This window comes from Rhynchophorus ferrugineus, unplaced genomic scaffold, assembly GCF_030347505.1.
Source record: "Rhynchophorus ferrugineus isolate W39M unplaced genomic scaffold, kcgeb_rfMv2 rfM4, whole genome shotgun sequence".
Classification (NCBI taxonomy): domain Eukaryota; kingdom Metazoa; phylum Arthropoda; class Insecta; order Coleoptera; family Curculionidae; genus Rhynchophorus; species Rhynchophorus ferrugineus.
Window position 1 is genome coordinate 43598693 of NW_027472583.1, and position 11117 is coordinate 43609809.

An 11117-nucleotide genomic window follows, 5' to 3' on the forward strand; every position below is an offset into this window, starting at 1 on the left:
CCAGATTTAAATGAAAATTATCTCTATATCAGTTTTTTATATCTATAATTGAAATATTTTTCTTTCTATAGAATGGTTATTATACAGTCATTTTGATAGAAAATCAGGACAGTTATAGAAATACTATATTTGTATACAATATGGAAATACAATATATTTGTATTAGTTAACATAATATGATAGAATCAGGGTATTTTGATAATTTGTCGATTTCATTTAGTCAATTTATCATTTGTTTTGTCTCAAAAAAATCGCTTCTATATGTTTAATAAAAAAACTTATTGATTAATATAAAATATAAATTGAAATTTTTATTAGTATTAATAAATATTGAAGGACTATTTACTATCTACAATTTTATGCTTTTTTATCACCATTATCTTACATTCGTTAGGCCATATTGCCAAACGTAAATGTGTCAAAAGCTTAAAAAGTAGGTTTTGTTTCTTTAAAGATTTTTAGTTATATTATTTGCAGTAAAACGAATATTTAATAAACACCCATAACATTCACTGAAAACATGAGTAGAAATTTGATTTGTGGGGTGGTTCACGATTTATGAAACGCCGACGCACATATCGATTTTTCTCAAGATCCAGATACGGCCCGAGAGGACACAGCATCCGACAGGTGCCGGAACTATTATTTTTTGTAGTAACGCGGAATGAAGCGACAAAATGTGAGGACGTTATCATTAGTCGTAACGACTTTTACATATCTGTTGATTGGGGCTGCCGTTTTCGACGCGCTCGAGTCGAAAGAGGAAGAGAAACGAGATATGTTACTCAAAGGTAATGTTATTATATTATATGACAATCAGCTGATGACCGATATCGTTATTTTAGTATCGTCCAATTCACTAAAAGCAAAATACAATATCACCGAAGAGGATTATAAGATGATCGAGTTGATGATTATAGAGTACAAGCCCCACAAAGCCGGGCCACAGTGGAAATTCGCTGGGTCGTTTTATTTCGCGACTGTAGTTTTAGCTATGATCGGATACGGACATTCCACACCGGTAACAGCTGGTGGAAAAGCCTTCTGCATGGCTTATGCCATGGTAAAGTTGTGATTTGGAACGTGGGTGATTAAAGCGTTTATTTGTTTTATTTCTAGATAGGTATTCCGTTGGGGTTGATTATGTTTCAGAGTATTGGTGAACGTTTGAACAAAGCCGCTTCAATTATTATCCGACAAATTAAGAAATACATGAAATGTCATAAAATTGAAGCAACAGAAATGAATTTGATGTTCGCGACAGGTATGCTTTCTACGATAATCATCACAACGGGGGCAGCTGTATTCTCGAGATACGAAGGCTGGACATACTTTGATAGTTTTTATTATTGTTTTGTTACCCTGACCACCATTGGATTTGGTGATTACGTAGCTTTACAGGTAGTATATAATTTTTTACACTTATTAGCCAAATTTCAATTACTTTAACAAATACTAGTTTAAAAAATAACTGCGCTAGAGTCTATCTAATTAAAATATTTTCGAACTTTAAGAGATTTGCAACAGATGACAGAACATCCGCTAAGTCGCATCCGATACTTCTATCACTGTATTCATGTTAAAGCCGTTATTTTATTTTAATTATTGCTCTGCCCGGTGGGTCAATAAGCATTTCTTATGATTCTAATATATCCATAACGTGTACAAAATCACTTTATCAAGTGATCTGCTGTGTAAAATGTCTTATTTAGTTAATCAAATTCTATTTTTTTTATAACATCTTTATTAGATACGCTTAGTACAATCTTAATTTAGAATTAATTTATTACTACTTTTCCTATGTACTTGGATTAATTAACAAGCAAGACGAGTGCGAGAAAATACATCAGTATGTGTTCCTCAATTATAAAATTATAATTATTTATTAATTATTAACTTATAGCTATAGTTTACACTAAATGTATACACTTTATATAAGTTCGTATGGTTTTGTTCGCTTCAATCTCCTGACATCCTGCGCGCTTTTGCACTTGTATTGATTCCACGTTAGTATGATTTAGTAATCTTCTTTCGTGTTTCACAGCGAAATCTTGGATAACTTCGCGAATTCATTTGATTTCCAGGTCATTGTGCAGTTCTTCATTGGTTACATAGCGATAGGCATTGGTAATCAATCGAAGAACCTTGTTTTGACAGCGTTGTATGACTAGTTGATTTGAATTTTTAGTGCAACCCCATATTTGCATCCCATAGGTCCAAATCGGCTTTATATTTTATATCGTATTATAGATCAATCTTTTTGATTTTAGATCAAGTTGAGAGTATCTTCCGACTAACCAGTATAGTTGTCTCATTTTGGTTCTAATGTGTTTTGCTTTTTGTCTAACGTGATGCTTCCAATTTAATCTACTGTGAGGAATCGGGCATCCATTGAGTGATATAATTATTTCGCGTCAATGCAAAATTAATGTGGACAGATTTAAAACTATTAAGTTGAATTTTCCAATCTTTCGTCCATTTGTAGATTTTGTTGACTGCTACTTGCACTTTTTCTATTGCCCTAGGCAGAGATATATCTTTTGCCATAATAATTGTGTCGTCAGCAAAGGTTCCAAGAAGTGTTTCTTTTGTTGTTGGAATGTCAGCAGTGTAGAGCAGTTACAGGAGAAGTCCTAAGACGCTACCTTGTGGAACTCCAGCCGAGATATTTTTAAATGTCGAGAACGCCATTTCGTGCGATACTCTAAATTTTCTTCCGAGTAAATATGACTCCAGACAATAGTTACGCGGTAACAATTTGCTCATCTTACAGATTAATTCCAAATGCCAAATCCGATCGAAAGCTTGTGAGACATCCAGGAATATTGCAGGGCAGTATTTCTTTTCCTCAAACGCTCTTTCAATAGCCGCAATTACTCTGTGCACTTGATCGATTGTTGAATGGTTATTTCGAAAACCAAAGTGGAAATCTGGTATTGTTTCCAAATGTTTAACACGTTTAAATATCAGTTTCTCAAATAGCTTAGATATTGCAAGTAGTAGCGAAACAGGCCTGTAAGATTCGACTTGTTCTGCAGGTTTGTCAGGTTTTTTGAGCTTAATTATTTGTGCCATTTTAAAGCACTCCGGGACATGCTTCAGCCTTAAACAAGCATTAAATATATATTGTCTACATGGTGATTGCTTTTCCTGGCAGTTCTTTCAATAATCCAGGTGAAATGTCATCTATACCAGGTGCCTTTTTAGGATTGAGGTTATCAATTTCAATGCCAACTTCCAGTGGAGAAATTAGATTTAGATCTACATCGGGTTGATAAACAGGAAATGTATCCATGGTAGATTCTATATCATTAGGTTGAAATATGTTAGCTAAGTATTGTGCAAACAATTCAGCTTTTTCATTGTCACGTCGAACCCATTCATTTCGAACATTTTTAATTGACGGTACTCGAATAATTGGTCTTTTAAATCTTCGAGTTGCTTTTCATAGCGAATAATCTTTGTCTACTTGTGGGCTTAATTCACTTACATACTTTTGAAAGCAATTCTGTTTATATTCTTTGATCTTTTGATTGGTCTGATTACTAATTCTATTAAAAGTAGTTTTGTCTGCAGCATTTCTGGTTCTGTGCCATACTCTTCTAGCTTTTCGCCTTTTTTTTATCATTTCTCTAATTTCGAGGGGGTAAAGTACTTCATATTCTGATTTCTCTCTTGCTATTGGGGTAGCATATTTTGCAATTGACCGAATTTGTTCAGTTATATGTTTGGTTTGTTGCTCAAGATCATCTATAGTTTTAAGTCTTACTTTTAAACTGATTTGTTCCTGCAGTATTAATCTGAATTTGTCCTAGTCAGTATATTTGTTGGTAAGATTAGGCTATTTTGCTTTTCTTAGGATTGTCGCGCCCAGTGTTAACAATACTGGAGTGTGATCAGATGTTAGATCGCACAAGCTTTTTGTACTAATTTGATTTAATGAGATGCCTTTTGTAATGTAGAAATCCAGCAGGTCTGGGACTTTATTACTGTCTGTGGGCCAGTAGGTGGGTTCGCGCCCCGAATGATAATTACAATTTGTAAGGTTAATGGCTTTGATAATTCGTTTTCTTTTCCAGGTGTTATTATTCATGAACCCCAAGCTGGGGTTCACGAATAATAAGAGAAGTTAAATTTAACCTGCAATCATGTGTGTCATACTATATCAATAGTCTGAAATATGTTCAGAATTGCAACCGAACAATATCTTTTGATATTTTACGTCCATATTTATTTTGTTTACAAATCTATGCACTTCCTCTACAGTCCCGTGCTTATTACGACACCCAAATTGATGTTCTGGTTTAATTTTTTTTCTATTACATTATTAAGCCTCTTTAAACTTTCGAGATTATCGGTAGTAAACTTATAGACCAGTACGAACTGACATCTGGTGGTTCCTGCTTTGAGAATCATTCTTATTTTTGCTACTTTCCAAATGCTCGGGCAATAAGTTGTAGTATTGCGTTAAATATAAATGTTTTGTACCCTTCTATAATTGTTATTGTACAATTCCGATTATTAAATCATTATCTCTCTCATTATTGTTTGTTTAACTTCTCTGACTGTAGTTTTTTCATGTGGCAAATCTATTTGAAATGGTGAATTTAGGAAGCTTGTAATTTAATTTTTTCGTATTTGGATAGTTCAGACGGGATAGGGGAAAGGCTTAAATACATTTTTTAAATAAGTTGAGAAAATGTCAGCCTTCTCTTTATTGTTTCTAGCAAAATCTTCGTCATTTTTTTAAATAGATTATAACTTGCTGCTGGGGCCTTTTAAGCTTTCTCATTACTTTCCATAATGAATAATCTGTAGCCGCAGTTGGTGTCAGATATCAGAAGTATTCTCGAATTCTTTGGTTTTGTTCATTTTGTATCAAGGCTCTCATCAGCTCTTTTATTGCTTTATTGAATTTTCTTTTAGTTTCTACACTTCTTGCTACTAAAAGCCTCCTTTTTTCCGGTTATTTTTTCGCTGGATTGCACATGATATATGTACGTTTTTTCTTGTAGACGTTTCACTGTTAGGAGTCGCGTACCATCTTGCCTCCTGTATGTTTTTTGTGACGTTTACTGCTGCTGTTTCTGTATCAATTTTTGCTTTTAATGATAAATTTAAAGATATTATTCCGTTTACCTTTTCTCTAAATAATGGCCACTTAGTTCCATTATTACACAGAGAATGTAGTTTATCTTTGATGACAATTTTTGATAAAACTGTTATTATTACTGATGAATGGTCTGATTCTGCCCGACACATATTAGTATAAATATATTTTGTAACAAAAGTTTATAAAAATTTTGTAATGTTCTGTCTTTACGGATTATTATTCGTACTGTGCTGTACCTCCATGCGCTTTATCATCCAAACCAAACCAAACCATCATTATGCCAATGTTTTGTTCAGTTATGAACATGTTTAGTTCCCAGGCGTGTTATTTTAGGCTATTGGCATTCCAGACACCGATTTTGTATTTCAGGTATTCGGCCGTTACGCAAGTTTACTGTCGATGGTGGTGAGTCTGTTTTTGTTGCTGTTGATGCCTTTTTTCCCGTAAAGTGGGATAAGTTTTGCTGTAGTTGCTAGTGGACTGCGCAACCCTTGTAGTTCGTTGGGTGATCGCTGTTGCAGTTAACACATTTAACATTACTGTCTCGAACTTTTATAATGCAGTCAATAGTTGTATGTTCTTCTGCGCATTTTCATTATCTATACGATTTGTGACAGTATGCTCTGACTAAAGTTATGTTCTGTTTGACCATGCGCGTTTGACACCTGGTACATTGCGGAATTGTTCTTTTTGTATGTAGTGGTTCACATTGAATATTTTCCAGTTTATTCATGTCATAAACCTCCTTGTTATTTCCTTTTGTTTTGAGGTCAATATAAAACATAGGTAAAGGTTTTTTTGTAGTGTGGTGTCTAATGTGTATATATTGACTATGTCATGACCTTGAATCCTGAAGTTGCTATCGATTACAATTGGTGTATTTGAACAGGCTGTACTCATTTACCAGATTTATCTTTCAATTATTTATTGTTACCATCAGATTATAAGGATAGTCCGACTAACTCTCAATATAATAGAGTCGCATCTTGATAATAATTTTGAAACATTCAGTTTATATAGTTTAGATTGTCTTTTATAGTAAAGGCTAAGAACTGTTTTATTGTCATCATCAAATGAAACCCTACCGCAGATTAGAAACTCAGTCACTCTCATCATACAACTATATGTTATTCTGCAAATAAGAAAGCATTATCTTTGCTTCAACGTCTTCATATCTAACTTCATTCATCAAAGTATCTAGAGATTAATTTAGACGCTTCACAATCCTGGGTTTCAAATCCCAATGAAATCCAGATTTGGTGTTGAAGGAAAGAGAAATAATGATTAAATTACGTAATGAAAATTCTTTCAATTCATGCATTTAGCTAAACTTAATAGAATTAATTTAAAATCCATGTTGATCGGGAAAGGTGATACTTGAAGTCGGTGGTGAAAGTATGAAACGAGCGCTTCAATGGCCGATAGAGAGAATTTTTGTATCATATCACAATTAAAAATTAATAATCCAAGAAGACGCAGGCACTAAGTTTATTTTATAAAAGGTGAAAATTTTTCTTTCGGAGTAGTAGCGATGGTAGAATTTCTGGTAGTTGAGTACATTAATTGTTATACTATTACAAAAAGTATCAAAAACGCTGCTCTTGTACGGCAATGTGTACTTTTGTTTGTTTCTGATCAAAGCAGTTGACTTTTATAAAACGACCTATGAAGACTAGAATATTTAACTTTAACTAATGGAGATGAAACAATACTTATTTGATACTAATATATTAACAATAAGGATTATTTTTTGTTAAAAACATGTAAAAACATATTGAAATAATTGCTTTATTTCAGAACGATAACGCGCTAATAAATAAACCAGGATATGTGACCCTTAGTTTGGTATTTATACTTTTTGGCCTGGCTGTAGTGGCAGCCAGCATTAATCTACTTGTATTAAAATTCATGACCATGTATGTATGAAAAATTAAAAAAGCGTCCTGCGGTAGTAAAGGTCTTTTTGCAGTGGTCCAGAAGAAAGCAGAAAAGATGAACAAGATCTTCAGTCATCTTCTCATCATGTATTTGCTTTAGATGGTGAAATGATTAATGTTAACGGTAAACTGCTTGCAGGACATACATTTCCTGAAGATGATTTTGATCAGATATCAGTTTGCTCATGTAACTGCTTAGGGCTAACACATGCTGATAATGAAAGGTATCTAATGTAATTATTATGTCTTGTTATGCAATTATATATGTGTTATTTCAGATTATTATTAGATAGTTATCATCCATCAAATATAGTATTAAACTCCACCCTATCAACAAAAAGAGCATCTGTGTGACAAAACAAATATCAATTTTCAACTATTAAACTTGTAATAAAAAAGCTAATATAAATCAAATTAATGTTTTTTATTATTTAATACTAATAACTTATTAAACATTATTATAAAAACCTAGAAGATGCCTTATGACATCCTTATTATAACCAAGTAAAACAGGTTTGCCAACATTATAGCCACAGGATTCATACAATGGCATTCCAGGCACATGGTACCAAATATTCTTTTGATCCTTACTATTCAAATCTAATGTATTCAACTGCAGAACCCCAAAATAAAACATTTTGCCGTCAGTTTGAATGGATTGTATTGTTACAGGGGAAGGTAAATCTGTTACAGTTTCCTAAAATATTCATAATAATCATAATTCACTTTTAATCAAAATAAAGAAAAACTTACACCATATCTTGCTCGAGCATAAGAAGCAGCAGCAGTAAACGTTTTTAACAAATTTCTACCATGGATTTGATCTTCTGTTACCTCTTCTTCAAAAATATTTTTAACATTTTCAGGATCAAAATTTATAAAAAGTGTATGAGGATAAAACGGTGATTCCTTTTTAATGGCTGTAATTAAATTAATGTTCATTACCTTATTACATATGATACAGTACCTTATAGGTGCTTACGATAAATATTGTCTAACACATATATATTCTCCTCATTTAAAGTAATTGTTGGTTTAATTGGATCTATGATAGGCAAATCAAATTCTTTAGTGCTCTGCTGAGTAACAGGACTTAAAGGTTCTTTAGATAATAATACAAAGTCTCCCAAAAGTTGAAACTGTATAAGATCATTATCTTTTTCAAATAGATATGAAAAAATAAGATTATCTGTTAAGAAGCGTTGCTTAACAAGCTCTACATCTGAAGATGTTTCTATAAGATTTAAAAGCTTGCTAACTAATAATTTGCTGAAAAAAATATACATTTAATAAAAATAATTTAATATTATTGAATAATTAACATACAATGATCTATTTTGTGTAATTCCATAAGTTCTAGGAAAATTCCATGCTGGCCTTTCAGGGTCTTTCACTTTAGGAAGTTTCACCTGCTGGGCATCCAATGCAAAAGATCCTAAAATTATTTTCTTAATACGCCTATTAAATTCACTACTAAATGTTGCTGGTTCAATTTTTTCTGGCAAACCATCTGTAATTTGGACAGTGTTAGTAAGAATTTTTGCTTGAGTCAAACCTTCCAATAAAACATTATTATCTTTATATGTTAATAATTTTCTATCATGCCAATTTGGGTGCGTATGATCCAATTTTGGTGGTCTATTACCAAATCCCACCACTTCAATTCTATAAAATTAAATTAGTGAGGTATAAATTAAAAGCATTTAGTCTTAAAACGTGATATACCTTTCGTGTACAACTTTTTCTTTTAAAAATTCTATTGGATCTTCTATTTCAAAACCTTTTTCACGTAAGATTTTGTCAACGCCCGTCTGTATTGGCACTCTTTTTCTTTGGACATTCCAATGCTTTTCGAAGTGCCATCCTATATGCTGTCTAAGAAGAGACTGAGTAATACGCATTGGAGTGTGTTTTCGTTACTTTTTAATTTTTAACCTATAACCATATACAGGTTTATTCTATGTATACAGGTCTTCAAAAAAGTTTGGTTAAGTTTTTTCTATGTTAACATATTTTTGTAGTGTTGGTTATTATCGAATGTTAAACGGTCGAAACAGTTGATAGTTGCAAAAAATATATTGTTAAACAGACGATTAAAACTGTAATTACTAATAATTGTTTAACTTGTCATTGCAAAATATTATATACATCGATTATAATATTAACTCAAAATGTATATATAAAAGAATTATTATTATTAATTAGCAAAATATTGCCTATTGTAGGTATATATAGAATTTCATGTTTGCGAATGTTTTTCCAGATTTATGAATTCCTTACATTAAACTTGAGAGAGAAAAGGAAAGAGGATTATAATGAAAAAACTTATTATCAAACACTAATATCAATTAATAATTGTTTAATAATTATAAATTTATGCAATTTATTAAAATCACATAATTTTAAAATTTATAAATACAATGCAATCAGGTAACTTATTAAATATAAATAAAATCTCATAAAAGGTAACACAATTAAAATTTGGTGGATAACTTCAAGTGAGATGTATAAAAGCACAAAAATTAAATAGTATAATAAAATTATCAAGTCTAGTTCATTTCAAATGAAGAATTTTTTCATGGTCTCTAATCTCATCAAGATTATCTAAATTATCCCACCAGTATTTTAATCGACTTTTCATAATAAGATTAAACCATGGAGTCCAATGACCAGATAAACTCTGAGCAAAATTGTCAAATTCCTTCCTAGGAATGAAACTAATTTCAGATACTTCATCAGGATTAGGTTTTAACTGGACATCATTTTTAATAAATAAAACATAATCAATCTCATGTTCACCATATTTACCATCACCTGTATCAAAGAAATGTACAATTAAAATATTAGAATAATAAATAGGTGCAATATTCTTACCTTCATCTTTATAAAGTATTCTAGTGATGTATTGTATAGAATTAAGGGGAACACTATCAGGATGAATGCCTAATTCAAATTGTAGTCTTCTTTGGGCTGCTTTTTTCACTCCTAAAGCATTATTTTCATCAGCTTCCTCTTCAAAATTACTTAGGGGGTGACTACAGCATGAATTAGTATAACAATCAGGATATGTAATCTTAAAATAACAGTTTCAAATAAATAGAAAACTAACATTAAATATAGCTTTTTACCTTGTGAGTAGCTCTTTTTTGTAAAAGCAAATCACCTTTCTTATTGAATAAAAATACACTGAATGCTCGATGCAGTGGAATGTATCCATTTTCTTGTACTAAATGACAGTCTCTCTTACTGGCTTCCCCAATAATATTGTCAGCTTCATCAACTAGGTAGCAATTTTCTCTCAACATAGCTTCTTGTTGCAAATCCATTTTGTTAGTAACTGCAGCTGCATTACCAAAACTTCTTTTAGCATACTGACTAGTCATGGTTCTTATTATTGTTTTAAACATATTGACTGCTTTTAAAACCTGTATATAAAGAAAAACACTACATAATGATCTTGTTTTTTAATAGATTTTGTTATCTATAATTTAATTTAAAAGTTATTATAAATAATCTAAATACCTTAGAATTGAGGATGTGATAATTAAATGAGTTTTTATGTAAAGACACACAATACTATCTTTGGTGAAATAATACGTTAATAAATTAATTAGAATTAACATTCCAAAATTTCACTCCGTACCACTTAATAAGAATATTTTTAAAAACTTTCACGATATTTTCTATGCTGCTCAGTTTAGTTGACAAAATCTTCTTCTTTTTAAAAATACAAGATCAAGTATACATTAGTCATTAATATCAGATTTATTTTAACAGACGCCCTTGATACATTTATAGTTTTTTAAATAATTCCATTTTTGTTTATATAACAACAATAGTTTACAGTTTTAAATGTCTTTTAAATTAGCTTTTAAATAACTCGATATGTCTGCAACCAGAAATATCTGACCGACTACAATGACATTCCTTCATAAATAGAAATCCTTGTCCTTGTACTGTGTCCTTTTGTAACTTGGATTATAATTTCTGAATCCCTCTCGGAGACAAAATTTGCATTTTTCATTGTGTAACATTCTCAGAGTCAATTAGAGGCGGGAATTACTATT

At 31.4% G+C, this 11117-nt stretch overlaps 3 protein-coding genes across 3 annotated transcripts; 1 reads left to right on the forward strand and 2 right to left on the reverse strand.

Annotated features, from left to right (window-relative positions):
• Window positions 1–556: 556 nt before the first annotated feature.
• Window positions 557–7464, forward strand: Task7 (TWIK-related acid-sensitive K[+] channel 7). The gene is made up of 6 exons (XM_076402390.1): window positions 557–791; window positions 846–1063; window positions 1120–1401; window positions 6911–7029; window positions 7083–7274; window positions 7329–7464. The coding sequence occupies exons 1-6, from the start codon at window positions 665–667 to the stop codon at window positions 7402–7404; spliced, it is 1014 nt and encodes a 337-aa protein (XP_076258505.1). The 5' UTR covers window positions 557–664; the 3' UTR covers window positions 7405–7464.
• On the reverse strand, window positions 7456–9232 carry mRpL37 (mitochondrial ribosomal protein L37). Its single transcript, XM_076402384.1, has 5 exons — window positions 8776–9232; window positions 8377–8715; window positions 8033–8319; window positions 7804–7970; window positions 7456–7747 (listed from the first exon to the last, which is right to left on the reverse strand). The coding sequence occupies exons 1-5, from the start codon at window positions 8949–8951 to the stop codon at window positions 7499–7501; spliced, it is 1218 nt and encodes a 405-aa protein (XP_076258499.1). The 5' UTR covers window positions 8952–9232; the 3' UTR covers window positions 7456–7498.
• Window positions 9233–9394: 162 nt separating this feature from the next.
• Window positions 9395–10710, reverse strand: Idi (Isopentenyl-diphosphate delta isomerase). Its single transcript, XM_076402394.1, has 4 exons — window positions 10573–10710; window positions 10179–10475; window positions 9925–10123; window positions 9395–9864 (listed from the first exon to the last, which is right to left on the reverse strand). The coding sequence occupies exons 2-4, from the start codon at window positions 10455–10457 to the stop codon at window positions 9605–9607; spliced, it is 738 nt and encodes a 245-aa protein (XP_076258509.1). The 5' UTR covers window positions 10458–10475; window positions 10573–10710; the 3' UTR covers window positions 9395–9604.
• Window positions 10711–11117: the final 407 nt, after the last annotated feature.